At 42.1% G+C, this 20,160-nt stretch overlaps 2 protein-coding genes across 3 annotated transcripts in view; both read left to right on the top strand.

Annotated features, from left to right (window-relative positions):
- Positions 1-12,138, top strand: part of LOC127542966 (eukaryotic peptide chain release factor GTP-binding subunit ERF3A-like) — a 33,245-nt gene extending 21,107 nt beyond the window's left edge. The window contains 2 exon segments of the mRNA XM_051968916.1: positions 9,841-10,974; positions 10,977-12,138. Of these exon segments, the coding sequence (XP_051824876.1) occupies positions 9,855-10,974; positions 10,977-11,743 (1,887 nt within the window). The 5' untranslated portion in view covers positions 9,841-9,854 and the 3' untranslated portion in view covers positions 11,744-12,138.
- Positions 1-20,160, top strand: part of LOC127542965 (eukaryotic peptide chain release factor GTP-binding subunit ERF3A-like) — a 102,026-nt gene that overhangs the window by 31,994 nt on the left and 49,872 nt on the right. The window lies entirely within an intron of this gene.

Raw genomic sequence — 20,160 nt, 5'->3', positions numbered from 1 at the left:
GCCCAACCTCTGCCTAAATACTAGAGAATTTTCTAACACATAATGTTTCAGCTAAAAGAAATTCCTTAAACCTGCCAAAGAGGGAACCATGTAGACTGAGGCAAGGTATAATATTATCCATAGGCTGAGTTTCATAATAAGTTCATGGATATAAGGTGATGTTACACTCAGAGATCACAGAATGTCAGAGCTAAATGAGACCTTTCAACCTAGAATGTCACTGCACCAGAAGGACCTGTGACTATAGATAGACTGACCAAACTAGAAGGATCCTCAGCATTCAGACAGACAGACCTGAGAGAGTCTTCAGAACAATGAATATCACTGTTAGAGGGGTGTAAATACTGAGTTAGCACCCTGGATACCTTAGAATCAGCCAGAATCAGGATAAGCAAAAGTTCTTGGTCTTTATTCTTGGTCTTTAGCGGTAGAAGTGAATTGGATGGACACAAGATTTCCACGAGCTCCTTTCTCTTCATCTACTGCCAAAGTGACTCTGGCTTGTCTTACTCCATCCCATAATCCCTCCTACAATTCTCTATATACACTAAAAGATCGAGCCAACACAGAATAATGGGAAAGGCCATTTTTCAAGCATATGCTAATAGAGTATTGTCCAATCAGTAATTAGCCTTAAGTGCTCGGTTGTCTGATTCCAGTGTATCAACTTAGAGTTTTAGCCCTTTACATTTCCTGCTTTCTTTTATTTTAGAACACAGGTGAGAACTCCAAAAAGGAGGTGATCATGCCCTCCCTGACTTCTCAGGAAAGGAGGTGAAAGCACCAAAAAGGAGGTGATCATACCTCCCCTGACTTCTCAGGAAGGGAGGTGAAAGCACTAAAAAGGAGATGATCACGCCCTCCCTGACTTCTCAGGAAGGGAGATCAAAAGCACCAAAGGGAAGTGGGGAGTCAAGCCAGATATTGCTAGCAGATTTCTGGGCTGGAGGGTCTTACTAGAAACAGGTATGCACAAACCCATCAGCATGGGAGGTATTACACAAACACATAGCAATAACACACAGGCTATTAGTGATGACTCTTCCCACAGCCAGTGCAGGCTCAAGGTGGTGCAACAAACATGAATTGTACATGCAAGTAGTGATATAACAAATAATATGAATCAACATGGTGTTGTAAAAGATTTCCAGAAGTCCTAGAAGGAGGTCATGTAAACAACAATCACACATATGCCTCCTTCAGCAGCCAAGAGATAGTCCAAAACCAATCTATTATCCATTGCTTCAGGTGTCAGGGAATCCAATGATCCCCGCAAATTATTAAAGTCCTACAACAGTCTTTTTATGTGTTAGGGAATTTAATGATTCCTGCAGATTTTGAAGTCCTGCAACAGTCTTATCATGTCTCAGAGAATCCAATGATTCCTGAGGGTTTTGAAGTCTAACAATTTTTGATGTCCATGAGTCAAACATCATAACTGCCAGGCTCTTTCAGTGGTGGGCACAGTCAGCAATGGAACCACCTGATGTTCTTTAAGTCTTCTCCTTTGTTTCAAGAGTCTTCTCTATCTCTCTCCGATGGACAAAGCAAATACGGTTCATTGGCACCCATCTGATTTCTTCTCCATCTGTGCAAGCAAACCCTCTCCCCCAAGCAGTTAACCTATCTGGTCCCTTCCATTCACCACTTTCTGGGTCTCTCCACATCACCTGGTGATTATCTAAAGAGAGTGGAGCTGCTCACACTGGACTCTGCCCTTCTGGTGGGTTATAAAACCTGTCTGCCAGAGCCAGTGCATCTTTGTCAAAAATCAAGAAGTTAACAGTATAAAGGGCTAGATTTAGAACTTCTCTGGGGTTACCTTTGGCTCCCCCTTTCTTTTGTTTTTGGAGCAGTGTCTTAATGTCTCTGTTTCTCTTCTTTACTATTGCCTGTCCTTGAGGATTAAAGGGTATGCCAGTGGTGTGTAACATCTTTTTACTGTGCACAAAAGGTGCAAAATGTTTAAAGCATATGCAGGTCCATTATCTGTTTTTTATTGCTTGTAGCACATCCATAATGGCAAATGCTTGTAGAAGGAATTCAGTGACCACTCAGGCGGTCTCTTTTGCTGCTGGTATTGCAAAAGTGAATCCTGAAAAGGTGTCTTTGTATTACACCTACTGAATAGGCCAAATCAGATATTATATTTATGTCTCCTGGATAATAAGTAAGAGCTAGAATGATTGCATACAATTCATTCTGCTGAGTGGACTGAAAAGGAGTTCTGACTATTCTCTTTATAGTTAAGTCACAAGAGTATACAGCACAAATATTATATTTGGATGCATCTGTAAAGATAGTTGATCCTTTAAGAGTAACTTTAGAAACCTTTTCTTCAAGAATGCATTGCCAATTATGTAATAGTCTGGTTATCTTTAATATAGACCCATGTGTAAAATTTGGAGCCATGGCCAGTAAAATTTGCCACTCTGGGATGGTCTCACAGCATACATTAATTTGCGTATTAGCATAAAAGGTGTATATCTTGTCACGTCTTATCCCAGATAATAATTGTACTGCTCACTTAATGGTCTTTAATAAAATTCTAGCCACAAGCACTGGGTAAGGAGTAAGGCTTTGTTCTGGTTGTGCCGGGAGGTTCACCCACTCTATCACACTGTCTCCTTGATGAAGGACTGCTGTGGGTGCCTCTTGTGTAGCAAAAACTGATATTTCCAAAGGTTTTTGAGTGACTCTTTCAACCACATTGGATAAAGCCAGTTCAACTTCTCTCAAAGCCTCTTGAGCTTATTTTGTAAGGTGGCGTGGTGAATTTAAAGCACTGTCTCCCCTTAAAATGTCATATATTGGTTGCAATTGATAGTTAGTCAAGCCTAACACTGGACACATCCATTAGATATCTCCTATCAATTTCTGAAAGTCATTTAAGGTGTTTACCTTCTCTGTTCTTAAGGAAAGTATACTGTAAGCACCTTAGGGGATACTTCATATCCTAAATATTGAAAAGGAGCATGTCTTTGAATTTTTTCTGGAGCGATGTGCAATTTGTAGTTCCTTAGTGTTTCTATGGTCTTTTGTAGACATGCTTCAAACATTTGCTCCTCAGGTGCACACCCCAAGATATCATCCATGTAATGTAACTTTTGGAAATGCTTTTCTTACGGAGTAAGAGCAGCAGCAACATACATTTGACACATAGTGGGGCTGTTTTTCATTCCCTGTGGCAAAACTGTCCATTCATATCTTTTATAGGGCTCAGCAAAGTTAACGCTGGGCACTGAAAAGGCAAATCTTTTCATATCCTCCTTATCCAGAGGGATAGAATAGAAACAATCCTTACTGTCTATAACCCAAAGAGGCCATTCTCTAGGCAATTGAGTAGGAGATGGAAGTCCAGGCTGAAGAGTTCCCATAGTTTCCAGCTGTTCATTTAGTATTCTTAAATCAGTCAACATCTTCCGTTTTCCAGATTTCTTTCTTACAACAAATACTGGGGAATTCCAAGGAGAGAAGATTGTAAGTGTCCTTGGTCAAGTTGCTTCTATACTATATCTAATAAGGCCTGAATTTTATCGCTACCTAAGGGCCACTGTTCTATCCACACTGGTGTATCAGTTTTCCATTGGATAAGAACAGGTGAAAGTGTTGGCAAGTCTTCAACAGCTGCCCTGCCTAAAAAACCCAAGTACTCATTTTTAACCCTAATTGTTGTAAAATGTCTCTTCCCCACAGATTGATGGGGATTTTTTCAACTATAAAAGGAGTAAAAACTCCTGTTTTGCCTTCAAAAGTCCATCTCAAAGGGGTAGCACTAATTTCAGCTGCTATTGATCCTCCTACGCCAGACGTGGAGGTGTCTGCCTTTGGACAAGTGACTGGGCCATTTGGCACCTCTAAGGACTGTACGATTTGCATCACTGTCTACCAATCCTTCTAATGGTATGCCATTTATATAGATCATGAATATAGGTCAGTCAGCTGTCACAGCTGCTGTCTAGTATATTCCTGGATTTTGTTGTTTGGAGTCAGAATCTGGGCGATTATTGCCAGATTGCTTATTAGGAGTCTGTATCAGTAAACCTGATGCTACTACTTTTCCTGGGTCATACATTGTCTACCTGTATTAGTGCCTGGAATATTATCTACACATTCCCCAGTTTCCCACGTCAGTGTCTGGATGGACACTGTTTTTTACATACAAAAAGGAGGTGAAATGGTCAAGCCTACTGTGCCTGGAGGTAAGGGATCCATAGGCTGGAGAGGAACAGATTTCACCTCTCCAGGGGGTATCTCAGTTGTCCCAGCTGCATACAACTCTATTCGCCCCAATTGTAATCTCTTTCTCCCATCAGGTTACTTCCTGGCTGATTGATTATATAATCCTTTTCTCCCATCAGATTGTTTCTTGGCTGATTGGTCATGACTGGGTACTGAACTGCTAGGCACTCTCTGGGTGTAGCATCGGCTGCCATCATGCCCCAAGTGTTTTTTGCCTTGGGCCCCTCATGCCATTTCCCTGAAGCAGTCTACATTCTGATGACCAATGGAAGCATCTGTTGCATTTGGGACATGGGTCTTCTTCTCCCATCCTGTTTTTTCACTCTTTCTCTGTGCCTACATTGAGCTTTCAGATCCCTTACTTTACTACACTGAAAGCATTTATGAGTCTCTGGAAGTCCCTTGCCAGAAGGGACCCTGTCTTCCCATTTTCAGATCTTAGGAAGTCTGCATCACAGCCTGGCTATAAAAGGTATTTGCGCCCACTGTGGCACAGCATTTTATGAGCTCCTCTAAAGGAGCATCCTTGCATAGTTTTAGTATAATTCTTCTGCAAACCTCATTAGCATTTTCTTTAGCAAGTTGTCTTATCATAATGTCTGTTACTGCATTTTCACCATTAGTTCTTGTGATAGCTGTCTGCAAACGTCCCACAAAGTCAGCAAAGGGTTCATTTGACCCTTGTGTTATTTTTGTGAAGGCCTCCCCCTTGTCATCTTTATTATGGAGAGAAACCCATGCTTTGATAGCAGCAGCAGCAATTTGCTCATATGCTGCTATGGGGTAATTAATATGTACTGAAATGTCTGCACAAGAACCTACACCTGTTAGTTGGTAATTGGTGATTGGAATATTAACTCCACTATGACTATTTTGTTGGGCTTGTATCCTACAGAGCTCACTATATTCAGAAAGCCACAACAAGTTTTGTCCAGGTTCTAAGCATGTCCTTGCTATAGATTTCCAGTCCCTAGGAGTTAAGACTTCATAAGCCAAGTTCTGTAATAACATCTTAACATTAGATGATGTAGCCCCATAAAGAGTGCAAACCTTTTTCAGGTCTTTGAGGATTTCTATGTGAAAAAGGAGCATATCTTCTACTTTCTTGACCTGAAGAGTTAAACTGTTGAATCACAGCATACATTCCCATTTTCAAATAAGCTAGATCCTGCCCTTCTTCTGTGGCTTTAAGTAGTGCCTTTTGCAATCTAGTCATAGGAGGGAGTGATTGCTGGGGGTGGGGGGGGTGGGGGGGAGGGAGGGAGGAAAATGTTGGTGATATCACTGCCCCTCCCACTACTCCTCCTCCCTCCATCCCGGAAGGTGGAGTTGATGTGGATGTGTCAAGGACCTGTTGCAGTTTAGGCCATGTTGAAGCTGCCTTGTGAGAGTAAGAGTCACTGTGCTCTTTAACCTCACTTAACTCCTTTGCCTTCTGATGATATTGCCATTAATTTGTCCTTTGTCTTCCTCTTTTTCCTCACATTTCCTCATCTGGCTGTTCTTAAAACTTTTCTTTTTTCTATAACTTAAAGGATTCTTTAAGGCCAATTGTATTATGTTGCATATATAGAATGTTTCCTTGGATATTGAATCAGGATCTTTATCATTGTAGTATTCACATACTTGAGCTCCTACTAGCTTCCAATTATCTAGCCCTATCTCTTCTTCCTTTAAGAACCAAGGGGATGTATGTTCTAATGTACCCAAGAGTCTAGCGATCTGTTCCCAAGTTACAATTAAGCCTTGTCCCTTGATCAACTTAAGTATGCTTTCTGTAGTGTCCCCTTGGGGTGGAGGTGAGGGTGGGAGTGCAGCTGGGGATGGGGGAGAACCTTTTCCTAATATCTGCCCCATTTCAGCTAGAAAAGGTTACTAGTTTAGCCCTTAACAAAGTAAGATCCCTGTTTGTCTATTAAAATACTCACCTTATTTCCTGGTCACCAGGGACTTCTTCAGTGAAATTAGGGTCCTTAGTTCACACATATTGGGCACCAAATGTGAAGAGCAAATTAGCACTCTGCATGCCTTAGAATCAGCCGGAGTCAGGATAAGCAAAAGTCCTTGGTCTTTATTCTTGGTCTTTAAGGGTATAAGTGAAGGGGATGGAAGCAAGATCTCCACGACCTCCTTTCTCCTCCTCTACTGCCAAAGTGACTCTGGCTTGTCTTATTCTACCCCCTAATCTCTCCTACAATTCTCTGTATACACCAAAAGATTGAGCCAGCACAGAATAGTGGGAAGGACCATTTTCCAAGCATATGCTAATAGAGTATTGTCCAATAAGTAATTAGCCTTAAATGCTCGGATGTCTGATTCCAGTGCATCAACTCAGAGTTTCAGCTTAACAGAGGGGGTATTTGCCAAAATTCACATACTTTATGCTAGAGATCTTCCCAGTAAGGAACTGGTATTGAGATCTTCTATTGTTATAGTTGGCAAACAAGTTTGTCTAATCATTCAAAACTAACTAAGACCAAACTCTTCTGACCACCATCTGACCTCTGGCAGAACCTTATGTTTGTAGGGGAAAATGTAGATTTTTAGTAAAACCTGAATGAAAAAAGCAAAAAGGAATACGTCCCTTGCAAGGTAACACAAATGAAATTGTTTAAATCTAGCAGAGCTTATGCCATACCACTGTATGAGTGACTGCTGCTAGCTGGTTTGGCTCAATCCCTGCAAATTATTGTTGAGTTGAGCCATTTAATGAATGCAAATGTGAAAGCATAAACAGATAGTGAACCCCTCTGTATCAAAAATACCAGTCAATTGACACCAGGATGCTTTCCCTGGCTTGCTGAAATGGCAGAGAGTCAGATGGGGGGGGTCTTATATCTTTTCCAGTAGAAATCAAGATTGACTCAGCCAGCCCACCTTTGGTGAAATATAACCCTTGTAGAGGCAAATTTGTGTCCATTATTGAAGCAACAGCCAGTTCCAATCACTGGATGTCATGGTGACTGGTTGTTGCCAAGGATACCTGGAATACTCAGGCTACCTCTTTATCAGGTATCCAATATGATCCCTTGGTGAGAGGGAGAAGGGAGACTTCTTCAGAGCTTTGTCCTGGACTGTCAGATGGGAGGAGATTTAAACCACAGGGACTACAAAGAATCAGGACATACCCACATAGATACATATAGGCACTGTGTATATTGTGCATATTGACAGAGAACAAAGATACATTTAGAGATGCAGAGATAGAGAAAGGCAGAGCCAGAGCTGGAGAAATATAGATGCTGACAGCACAATAGGATGCATAAGAATATCTATAAAGCAAGCAGCTGTTGCAATGAGATATGCATCAGGAAAGGAACAAAAATCATACTGGGCACTCTGGTGACCTCACCGTTCTAGACAGGGGGGAAGAAACTGATGCGCAATAAGTTGTTGCCTGTGGACACACAGGTACTAAGCCTCAGAAGCAACATTTGAACCCAGGTCCTCTGACTCCATGGCAACTGAAGTTCTTTGCAGAATATAATTTGACCTCCCAGAGTAGCTATTACCAGAAAGCCATGGTTTCCCCAGGGGACATCAGAATTTGGCTTTTAATTCTCCATAAAGGGTAAAGGGCCTTAAGCTTGCATGTGACAAATTAGACTAAAATATGACAAATATAAGATTGTCTATTTTTATATGGTGAAAAATGCAAAGTATGAAGGATTTGTCCTTGATGACAGTGCCTGGCATATACACAGCAGGCACTTAACAAATGCATGTTGGATTGGCTGGTTAAGTTAAAACAACTCTTCTTTTCTGTGGTCTTCTCTTTTTCCCCAAGATTCATCCATTAATTCACTTTGGATCAGAAGAATCCACCTGTGTCCATCTGTTGGCCTCCACTTTCCACCTTATTACTGTCCTGAGAACTCTATTGTTGGTATGATGATGTTTGGGAGTTAGTCACTGAAGTGAATATAGACATGTGAACTTTAGCTGTCTTTTACTGAATGCTATGCTTGCACCTTGAAGTTTCTATGCAACTCTAGGTTTTTCATCAAGAATAGTTGGAAGTCCATCATTTCAATATAAATCCATGATTTCCCCTGTGAGATTATACTATTTGGGTGGGTATTTTGCTTATAAGTTGTAATATTCTTTGCATTTTGGAATATGTTATTTCAAACTCTAAACTCTTAGGCAAAAAAGTGATTAACTATAGCTCTGTTACATGAATCCTTTCTTTTCATGCTGCTGGCAATAATTTTTTGATTTGCACAGAAATGAATGACAAAAAAAGGAGAAGCCAAAACCAAGAATATTTAAAGAAAATATTCTCAATATATAAGAAACACCTTATCGTTGGATCATAAAGACCAGAATTGATAGACAGGATGGAGAGAGATGGTTTGATGGTGTGATGCAGGAAGTTATTCAAGAGAACTCCCCACATTCCTAAAATAGCTAATGAGATACCAAATAACAAAATGCATAGATGATTTCTAGAAAAGAAACACCAAGAGTGCAATTTCCAAGACACATCGTGTTTGAATTTAATAATTTAGCTGAAAAACAAGTTCTAGAAGCAATGAACAGATATTGATCATAACCTGTCTGTGATATTGATGGGAGTACCAATGAGCTGGTAAATGGAAAGGGAATAAAAGGGAATGTGAGATGCCCGTGGGTCAAATTGATGATTAGCAAAGAGGGCAAATTAAAGCTTGCCGTTTCAGGAAGTGAAGAGTCTTCAGGGAAATGGATGAGGAGGGGGAGGAGGGGGAAGAGGGGAAGGTTTAAAAAGGAGATGAGGGAGGTCTTGTTTTGGTAGTGGGAGGAAGAATTTACTGGAAGAATTGAAAGGGGGCAAAAAGGGGAAAGTAGATAATGTGAAAAAAATGAAGCAAAAAAGAAAGAAGCAAAAACATAAAGAGAAAGGGATAGGAGGAGGGGAGAAGATCTGAGGAGAAAAGAGCTGTTGGGAATAGGGCCATTGTGATAGAAGGCGAGTCAGCCCGGGACAGCGGCCAGTGGTTACAAGGCACAACCTGCATGAAGACTCAGCTAAGGATACGGAGACGGAGTAGCCAAGGTGAGGGGTCACTCAGGAGCTGGTCCTGTCTTTTAGCTTTCTTTGCATTCTCAGGGCTTACTACGGTGCCTGGCACATAATAGATACTTAATAAATATTTACTGACTTAAAGGAGAAACTGTACTGTCGGGAATAACTTGGGGGAAAACTGAGATAAAAGTATCAAGAGTAGCCTCAATCTCAGTGTGAGTCTGCAAAGCAATCAGCAAAAGCGAAGGTTACGAAAAGAACAGGGATTTGGTGTCCAAGAGATAAATAGCAACGTGAGAAGTTTCAGGGGAACGATGAGGGCAAGTTAGAAAGTTCAGAAGGGGCGGGGGGTGGGAGTGGGGTGGGGAGGAAGAGAGGAGATCTGCACACAGTCTCACACGTGCAGAGTCGGGGGGCGGGGTTGAGCCGCCGCCTTCTTTTCCGCCCGCGGTAGAGTTGGATCCGAGGCTGTAGCGGCGCCGCCAGGGTTTGCGTCTCTATCTCCCTTTTTCCTCATCCCGGTAACCTCTAGTCAGAGTGCCCTGCTTGCTCCCCTCCCCCATTTCCCGCCCTCTCCTTTCCACACACAGGACCCCCTTCGACCATGGATCCCGGCAGCTGTGGCGACTTGAGCGGCGGCAGCAGCGGCGACTCAGCGCCCGAGTGCTGGGAACAGACGGACACGGAAGGCTGGAGCACCGGTGGCGCTCTTCCAGTCGCGGCTACCGAAGCCCAGAACCTCAGCGCCTCCTTGCGCGGGGAGCTCAACATCCGCCCCGGTGAGTTCCTGCAGCCCTCCTTGAGGGGCCCGGTCCGGGAGCCGCCGCCATCGCCGCCCCCAGCCGCCGCCGCCGCCGCCGCCGCCGCCCCCGCAGGTGCCGCCGCCCGGGGAGACGGCTCCGGAGCAGGAGGCCCTGCTGGCCCCGAGGCACCTGTGGAACCTCCTCAAGAACAGACAGTGTCGTATGAAGGTTCCAGCTCAGCGGTGAGCATGGAAGTTTCAGAACCGGTCACAAAAACAAGTGGAGAGACCGAAATGTCCCCAGAAGAATCGTGGGAGCACCAAGGACCGAGTGAAGCAGAAGCGGGGGAAGGCTCGTTGGGGGACGGGGGACCTCCAGAGGCGAGTGCTCCAGAAATGATGGTGGAGAAGGAGGAAAAACTACCCAAAGGTCAATCTGTGGCAGCACCAGCAGCCGCCTCAAAAAAAGAACATGTGAACGTAGTGTTCATTGGGCATGTGGACGCTGGCAAATCAACCATTGGAGGACAAATAATGTACTTGACGGGGATGGTTGACAAAAGAACACTTGAAAAATATCAACGAGAAGCTAAGGAAAAAAACAGAGAAACTTGGTACTTGTCATGGGCCTTGGACACGAATCAGGAAGAACGAGACAAAGGTAAAACTGTGGAAGTGGGCCGAGCCTACTTTGAGACAGAAAAAAAGCACTTCACCATCCTAGACGCCCCCGGGCACAAGAGTTTTGTCCCACACATGATTGGTGGCGCTTCTCAAGCTGACCTGGCCGTGCTGGTCATCTCTGCTCGCAAGGGAGAATTTGAAACTGGGTTTGAAAAGGGAGGACAGACAAGAGAACATGCCATGTTGGCAAAAACAGCCGGTGTAAAACACTTAATAGTGCTTGTTAACAAAATGGACGACCCAACAGTAAATTGGAGCAATGAGAGATATGAAGAATGCAAAGAAAAGTTGCTGCCATTTTGAAAAAAGTTGGCTTCAATCCCAAAAAGGACATACACTTCATGCCCTGCTCAGGACTGACTGGTGCAAACCTTAAAGAGCCATCAGATTTCTGCCCTTGGTATATTGGGTTACCATTTGTTCCATATCTGGATGATTTGCCAAACTTCAACAGATCAGTTGATGGACCAATTAGACTGCCGATTGTGGATAAATACAAGGACATGGGCACTGTGGTCCTGGGAAAGTTGGAATCAGGCTCTATTTGTAAAGGCCAGCAGCTTGTGATGATGCCAAACAAGCACACCGTGGAAGTTCTTAGAATCTTTTCTGATGATGTAGAAACTGATTCTGCAGCCCCAGGGGAAAACCTCAAGATTAGACTGAAGGGAATTGAAGAAGAAGAAATACTTCCAGGATTCATACTTTGTGATCCTAAAAATCTTTGTCATTTTGGACGTACATTTGATGCTCAGATAGTGATTATTGAGCACAAATCTATCATCTGCTCAGGTTATAATGCCGTGCTGCACATTCATACCTGTATCGAAGAAGTAGAGATAACAGCCTTAATCTGCTTGGTAGACAAAAAAACAGGAGAAAAAAGTAAGACACGACCACGTTTTGTCAAACAAGATCAAGTATGCATTGCCCGTTTAAGAACAGCAGGAACCATCTGCCTTGAGACCTTCAAAGATTTCCCTCAGATGGGTCGTTTTACCTTAAGAGATGAGGGGAAGACCATTGCAATTGGAAAAATTCTGAAACTGGTTCCAGAGAAGGACTAAGCATTTTTCTTCAAATTGACTCTGCAAAAGCCTACTTTACACCACTTCCTCTTATTTTCTGCCCGTCTTCTTTTCATATTTTGCAAAGACAAATTTCACAGCAAAAGTCCACATGATGTCAGCTCTCTCATGTTGAAAGCTCTGCTATGCCACTGTTGCTTCTTCCAAATTCTGCTTCCTTGGACAGATTCGGCAATACCTTTATAAGTGATGTGGACATGATTGCCTACAATAATGAAAAACCTAAACAACTCTTTTATTTTTAATTTTCTCCATTTAGAGTGTGCAAGTATTTGTGCACATTTACAAAGACAACTACCATGTTAATAAAATATTCAATTTGAAATCCTTAAAAAATGTTGAGAAGGGACATCAAATAAAGGTGATTTTGGAAATGGACTTGTCAAGTAGTTTGGCCACAAAGGGGAGGGGCTATATGAGAGGATAATTAGAAGGGATGAATAGATCCAGACAGAGGTATTTTTAAGGATTGGGGAGACATAGACATGTTTATAGGCTGTGGAAAGTAGCCAATGCCCAGGGAGGTATTGAAGTGAGACATGATAGAGGAAGTGGTCTGTTGGAGGAAATGGGTTGGAAGGGGACCACTCATGCAGGTAGAGGGGTTTTGCTCAATAAGCAGTATGCACATCCTTATGTGGGAGACAGGGGTGATGGAGTGGCAGAGGGCACCTGAGTAATGTGAGAGGAAGAGAGAGAGGGGAAAGAGCTCTCAGGGACTGACCTACATATTTTCAGGAAAATCTCCACTGAGATCATGGGGGTTAGGGTGGGAAGGAGCCATGGGAGATGTGAGGAGGGATGACAATTTTCTAAAGCGCCATTGTGGGGAATGGGAGAGTGAGTTAATTATAGAACAAAATAAAGATAGCCTTGGGGCTGCAGGAGTAGCTTGGTCACTTTTTGCAGCAAAATAATTATTATATATATATAGCCAAGAAAGAGGCATGGCTGAAACCTGTTTTGTTGAGTAATACTGGTAGACTATTGTCCTATCACACACGACTTGGAATTGAAGTTTAAAAATACCATGGTGAATTTGCTATCAGCCCTTTACAAATTCACTGTCAATCATTTTCAGATTGGGAAAAGGAAATGAAATGGCTTTTGGGGCAAATCTTTCATTATTCTGTGTTTTTTTTTCTTGCTGAGGCAATTGGGGTTAAGTGACTCACCCAGGGTCCCACAACTAAGAAATGTTAAATGTCTGAGATCAGATTTTAACTCAGGTCCTCCTGACTTCAGGGCTGGTGCTCTAACCACTGCACCACCTAGCTGCTCCTCATTGTTCTGTTAACAAAGCACAGCAGATGTCAGAAGAATGAGGCATTCTGGAAAGTAAACAAAGTAAACTCCTTTTTGCAGAGCACTTTTAAAATTTTTTCTTTGATGATGATATAGGTTACATTGATGTCTGCAGGGATGACAGGTGACAGATGTGAGTCTAAGTGTATCTGACCATGGTTGAGTTCCTTTTCAGTTGTGACTGAATCTGTGTGACCCCATTTGGCTTTTTTTTTTGAGGGGGGGGGACAAAGATTCTACAGTGGTTTTCCACTTCCTTCTCCAACTTATATTATCCATAAGGAACTAGGGAAAGAGGGTTAAGTGATTTGCCCAGGATTTCATAGCTAATACATATCTGAGGCCAGATTTGTGTTCCTGTAGATGAGCCTTCCTTACTCCAGGTCCATCCCTCTATCCACTGAGCCATGCAGCTGCCCATGGTTGTGCTGCCATGTCCCCACGGGGTCCCTCTGATGCCTCGGTGAGTGTGACCAGAGTAGGTGTCTCTCAGAGAGCAAGCCTGGCAGAACTTTCCAGGGTCTTTGGTGCTGAAGTGATGTTATTTATCGCTGATGATATCTCATCTAAGCCAAAGTGTCATGTGAATCCTTGAAAACTCATTTCAACAAAGGGTAAGGCTAGAATAAGGACTTCTCACATTAAAGGGAGAGTAGATGTAGACAGAAATCCCATAAACAATTAAGTTCAGGCCAATAAGCTGAAGTTCATGAGACAAAATTTGATTACTTTTGGAAATGGCTTTTCTTTTAACATTTAAAAAATAAATTTGCCCCTTATCTTTCCAGTCATCTAGAGATAAGAGCACACTAGTGAGCTGGGAGTATAAAAGGCAGTACCGTCTCATGGACCACCCCTCAATTCTGACTTGGCAAAATCTAGGTTCACACTGTGAGAAATAATACTCTGAATCCTCAGAAGGGCACAGTGAATCAATAGACACTGAATATGTGAAGCAGTTAATCTTTTTAATATACTCCTTCAGGAGCTGGTGTGAAAACTCCATAATTTACCCTCACAACTCACAGGCAGAAAGCCCACAGGTATACCTTGTAATCCTGCCTAACCTCCACCTCCTCCTTCTTCCCAGAGTTTCCATTGGAGGAGACCTTCAGAAGTCACATGTCATTCGACTACATACAGTTCTTAATATGTCTCCCCTCCCTGATGATACATCCCATGTTCAAAGATGTCAACTAACCTCACCCTTGGGGTGTATCAATTAACAGGCATGAGGTTCATTCAGCATGGGTGCTTCTAAAAAGCTTGTGGCCTGTCATTGAGGGTAAGAACTTACTTTTTTTTGTGGGGGGGAGGGGGAATATCAACAATATATAGAAAATGAAAGCCATAATAGCTCACATTTCTATTGTACTCTATTTTATAAATGTTTTACATATATTATCACATGTAATCCTTACAATAACTATTTGAGGTAGATTCTATTATTACCCACATTTTCTTTTATTTTTTAATTATATCTTTTTATTGACAAAACATATGCATGGGTAATTTTTTAACATTGACCCTTGCAAAAACTTCTGTTGCAACTTTTCCCCACTTTCCCCTGCCCCCTCCCCTAGATGGCAGGTAGTCCCATGCATGTTAAATATGTTAAAGTATTATGTTGAATACAATATATGTATACATATTTATACAGTTGTCTTGCTACGTGAGAAAAATTGGATTTAGAAAGAAGGTAAAAATAACCTGGGAAGAAAAACAAAAATGCAAGTAAACAATAACAGAAAGAGTGTAAATTCTGTTTTGTGGTCCACACTCATTTCCCAGTGAAGAACTTACTTTTTGACAAAAGTTTCTGAAGACAGGGTAAATCAGGATGTCAGAATTTTGGCATGGATCAGTATCTTCACAACATAGAACAAGATAAGTTTTAAATACATTAGTTAGATATAAAGGAGAGAGTATAAAAACTTCCAGAACTGAGTAATTATTTTTGGAAGTCTTCAGTGACCAAGAAGAGAAAGAGAGGATCCCAGGAGGTAAAATTAATCATTAAAATTACATAAAATTCACATGTTTTTGTAAAAACAAAATTAATGTATTTAAACTCAGGAAAAAGCAGCTAAATGGATAAAAACCTTTGTAGCAAGTTTCTTTGATGTGTAAGGTAGATAGAAAACTGATTCTAATATAATCATAAGGGAAATTTCCCAACTGATAAATGGTCTAAGAATATACACAGGCATTTTTCCAAGGAAGAAATTTAGCCTACCCATATCCATATGAAACAGTTCTACAAATTACAAATACTCAAGAAAACACAAAGCACCTCTGAGTTCTACTTTACACTCATGAATATTAGAGCTTTGATACTGAAGATAAGAAGATAGCTAGTTAAGAGACCAATTCATTGACTTTTATGAAATGATTTGTAAAGATGACATTTTTTTAAAAAAAGGAAAATGAGTTTTTGGAAGGAAGGTGGGGAAACTGCTTTACTAATTTTTTCTTTTTTGCTACTGCCCAAGCATTCTGAAAATCTATTTTAAAATATGTTCTAAAAATACTGAATTGAGTATATCTTTTGGTACCATGACTGAGCCTACTCCAAGAATAGCAAAAAAAAAAAAAAAAAAAAAAAAAGGAAAAAGACTCATGTGTAAAAATATATTTATAGCACTTTTTTGTGGTAGTAGTAGTAGTAGTAGTAGTAGTAGTAGTAGTAGTAGTAGTAGTAGTAATAACATGGAGACTAATAGGGAACCCTTCAATTGGAAGAATGTATGAACACATTATGTTATATAAAACAAATTACGTTATATAAACATAATGGGATATTGTTACACCATTAGAAATTCTTAAATGAACAGTTTGAAAGAAACCTGGGAAAACAAGAACCAAACACAAAAATCTCTCTTATGTGGATGAAAGATTAGAGGTCAGAATTATAAGTAATAGTTGGAAGTTATGAAGAGACCAATTTAGGCATGAAATAGGAAAAATGTTCCTAAATAGGAAAATTTCCCCAAAATTTCCCCAGTCTACATTGAAGGAGTAGGGGATTCCCCTTCCTTGAGGAGAACCAAGGAAAAACTGGATGACCATTTGTCTCGTGTTACTCTTGGGTATTCCTTTCCTTTATAGATTAGATGAAATGGCTGCAATGATTCTTTCTAATTCTCAAATTTTGTGCAAATTATTGAACCAAATTTGTCAAGGGAATTTGAGAACAACATAGGGATTTAAAAAGTTGTTTATTGAAGTTGGGGCAGACCACGTATATAGAGCTGACCTGCACTCTCCTTGGACACTTCTGACAATATATGTGCAGCACTGGCAGACTGGAGGTTAATGAAGAAATCTTTTAGTTCCAGTGACAGCAGCAAGAGGAAGCAGACCACCTGCCACCTCTAATCTTTCTTCCCAGGTGACTCACTGCTTTAGCTAGACTGACTAACCTGCCCCATAGGGAACAGGTGGTGGGAATGGCTGACTGGCCTCTTGTTCAGAGGAATTGCTTTCCCCAGAGATGACTGCAGGTGCTGAGTTTGAAGCAGGATCAGTGTTCTGCGAGAGACACATAGGTTTGAGAGACTCAGATTCAGGGTGCTGAGCTGTTTCCATCATGGTCTCAGGAAAGTAATGGTTGAGATGGTGGTAGTAGTTTGACTTGCCTAGCACAAGCTGCCTCCTGGCTCTCCCTCAGTGGGACTTGTTGCTTCAGGAAAGAACACATGAGGGTGTTGGAGAGGGAAAATGTTCCAATTGAAAAAAAAAATAAGGGAATGGAATCTGCCATTTAGAGATAAATGAACTTTGGGTCTGATTTCTGGGAAGCCCTGTAGATTGGAGAAAAAGGCTGGAGTTTTCAATGGCTAAACAGAGTACCAAAGCAACTTTGTTGCTGACAGATATGCATGATAATGGTAGCTTTAGGGGTGAGATAGAAGGAGAACACTGACCTTTACTGCTCAGACTACTTTGTATTATTACTTAAATTCATTATCCCCTAATTCTGAATCTAAGCATAACAATCTATCTGATTATCTACATTAGATAAGTGTAACTTGAATCCAAAGAAATGGGTAGATATAGACATACCTAATCCTATCTGGGGACTCCCTGCCTATATTTATTGTGGGAGGGGTGGCTGTCACACTTTCCTCAACATGGAAAGGATCTAGCCTCTAGACAATTGTAGCTTAGCTGGCTTAGCTGGCTATGAAGAAATGAATATAAACAAGATAGGAATTAAGAGTCACAGACAGAGCCACTCACAGAAAAAACTGTCTGGTGAGTCCAGTGGAGCAATGTTCTCAGTGTCCAGCCATCACCAGAAGCACCATGGGAAGTATGAATTACCCCTCCACAATTGTCCCCTTTTGAGACACTTCTTGTGCCATTGTTGTGGATACTCCTTCCCCACCACCCCTCTGATGGCGGTCTACTTGTGGGAGAGGATGCTCTGTGCATGTTATGGAGGAAAGTTCCATTGCAGGTCTTATTCTGAGGTTTCATTAAATGCCTTTAATTAGAACAGTTTGTTCCTTTGACAAGAATAAAATGGGGCACCTGAGCTCTCATTTTGGATGTCTATGGACAAGTGGAATGTCTTGAATGCGGGCGAAGTATTCTGGGGATCCTAAATGGAAGAAGAGGTGCCACAAATGCTACATGTTACTGAAGAATGGGAACATCTAGAAAAGGGAATGGTGAACAGGAAAAATCAGCATGGCTTTATCAAAAATAGCCCAAGCAAATTAACTTCATGTCCATTTTTGACATGGTTGCTAAAGTGCTCAACCATGAGAACGTGGTATGGATAGTTTGCATAGGTTTCTGCAAAATCCTTGATAAATTATTCAGTGCTCTTTTTGTGCAAATGGTGTGGAGATGTGGCCCAGATGATAAGGAAATTAGACCTAGGATTGGCTGAAGGACTGCAGGATCAGGGTTGCTTGTGTCTCCAGTGGAGTGACTCAAAGTTCTGCCCTGGGCTTTTTGGTGCTTAATGTCAGTCTAGGCCTTGGGACTCCAATTCCACTTCACTATCCACTGCCGATTCACTAGAGGCAGGGCAGCTGGTGTTGGAGAGAACAAAGCCCCAAATCTGAAATAGGGTTAGAAAGAAATTTTTGAAGTCACTGATAGAAGAGACTGAGCCAGAAAGGAGGGTGTGGTTCCCTCTGTCCAGGCTCTGGAAAGTTTTTGTTTTAAAGGATTCAGAGTACCCACATATAATTAGGGGGCAGATGCGCCAGTGCATGTCTAGGTGTCCCTCTGTCCCTTTCTGCCAGTTTTGATCTCTATTTCCTCCTGCCTGGACAAAGCAGGTTGAGAGCCGCCCCTCCTGTCACCCCCTTCCTCCTTTGCTCTGGGGGCTGTCAGGAATCCAAGTCCCATTCAAGGGCTGGGGTTTTGCAGATGCTCCTGAGCTACTGTGCTCTTCCCCTCTGTGGAGCCCAGGACACCCCTCCCTTGGCCTCCCCCCTTAACGCTTTTTCCTTCCCCTTCCAATTTTTATAAAGAGGCTGCCCCATAACCACCGAAAGCTGAGCTCAGCTGCTACTCCTTCTGCCTCTTGCCCCAGCAACCTGGCCTCAGGAGCTCAGGACCCTGGTCAGCACCAGGCCCACCTCCGGGTGGAAGATGCATTGTGATGTAAAGCTGAATAATGTAAATCCAGAGAAAAGGCTGGAGGTGGGGATCCCCACTGCTCTGGGCCTGATGTCCCTCTTCCCTCACCCCTCCTCCCTTCCCCCTCTGCTCTGGGAGACTAGCCCCACCCTTTAGTGATATTACAATGACTGCCTCCTCCCACCTTCTATAAAGTCTTCTTTGTCTATCAGAAGATGGGAGGAGGGTGTGAGCTCTGCCCTCCCTTTTCTTCCTGTCCTCCTGTACACTCCTCTCCATTACCCCCATCTTCCAGACTGAGGGATCCCGAGGGTCCTGCTATGACCAAATGGCTGTGAGTGAGGTAGGTGCCCCCTTCCCTGCTTCTGCTTCAGCCCTTCCCTATCTTCTCCTTCTCTTCTCTTTCTCTCTTCTTCCCTTCCCCCAGCCTTTTCATGAATCTTCCCCATTTGGCTTCTCTTGGTGTTTAGGAGCATGTCTGTAAGGGTGAGTGGAAGGTACTGGGATCATTTACACCTTTGTTTGTGTATGTTATGTGTATGGGTAAGAACTGTCTGTGTGTGTATCTACATGTCTGTATGTGTATGTACACATGTGTACCTGAATGTGCCTGCTTCTTCAGGCTGCCCCTACCTTTGGGCTTCCTGCCTTCCCAGGCAAGCTTCTGTCTGGAGGCCTGGGGCTTGGGGAGGAGGTGAGCTGAAATTCAAATAAGACCAACAGAGAGAAGCATTTGGGGACACTCCCTGCCCTCCTCACCCCAGGTGTATGTTTCCATCCTTTTTTCTCCTTTCCTCCCATCCTTGGCTAAACCTTAGGGCTGGGGAGAGAAGAGGAAGTCCATATCATCTCTTTCATACCTTGGAATGTAATTTTAATAGTATATTTTTTTCTGGTTTCAAGCAATTTCTGGTGAAATAGGCTTTTCCATGTATCTTGTGGAACAGGAAGAAGAGATGGTCCTTGAACCTGAGGATCTCTCTGACTGACAGATTGAAAGAGGAGAATTATATTAATGAGCTCTTCTCTCATTAAGAGGGATTAGGCACATTTTGTCTTTGAGCTATGATTGCTTGGATTTCTTCCTTTGAAAAATTCCTGTTTATCTTTGCCCTATTGGGGAATGGCTCTTTTTGTATATTGGAATCCCTTCCTTCTATATCTTGCATATGCAACAGTTCTTTGAGAACTTGATGTAAAGATGTTTTTCCTCACATTATTGTTATCCTTTTCATTTTAACTGCATTTGGTCTGTTTGGGCAAAAAACATTTCATCTTCATAGAAGCCAAATTGTCATTTTATTTTTTGTGATCTTCTCCATCACTTGTTCTGCTATGACATCTTCCCCATCCATACATTTGAAGAGTAATATCCTTCTTACTCCTCTAATTTGCTATTGGCTTTTCCATGATCACATCTGCTTTTGTAAAACTCAAATAGCGTGCCCACCCCACTGCTGAATTTGGATGCATTAAACACTGTTATTTTA

Source organism: Antechinus flavipes, chromosome X, assembly GCF_016432865.1.
Source record: "Antechinus flavipes isolate AdamAnt ecotype Samford, QLD, Australia chromosome X, AdamAnt_v2, whole genome shotgun sequence".
Classification (NCBI taxonomy): Eukaryota; Metazoa; Chordata; class Mammalia; order Dasyuromorphia; family Dasyuridae; genus Antechinus; species Antechinus flavipes.
This window is presented reverse-complemented; position numbering and strand designations above follow the sequence as displayed.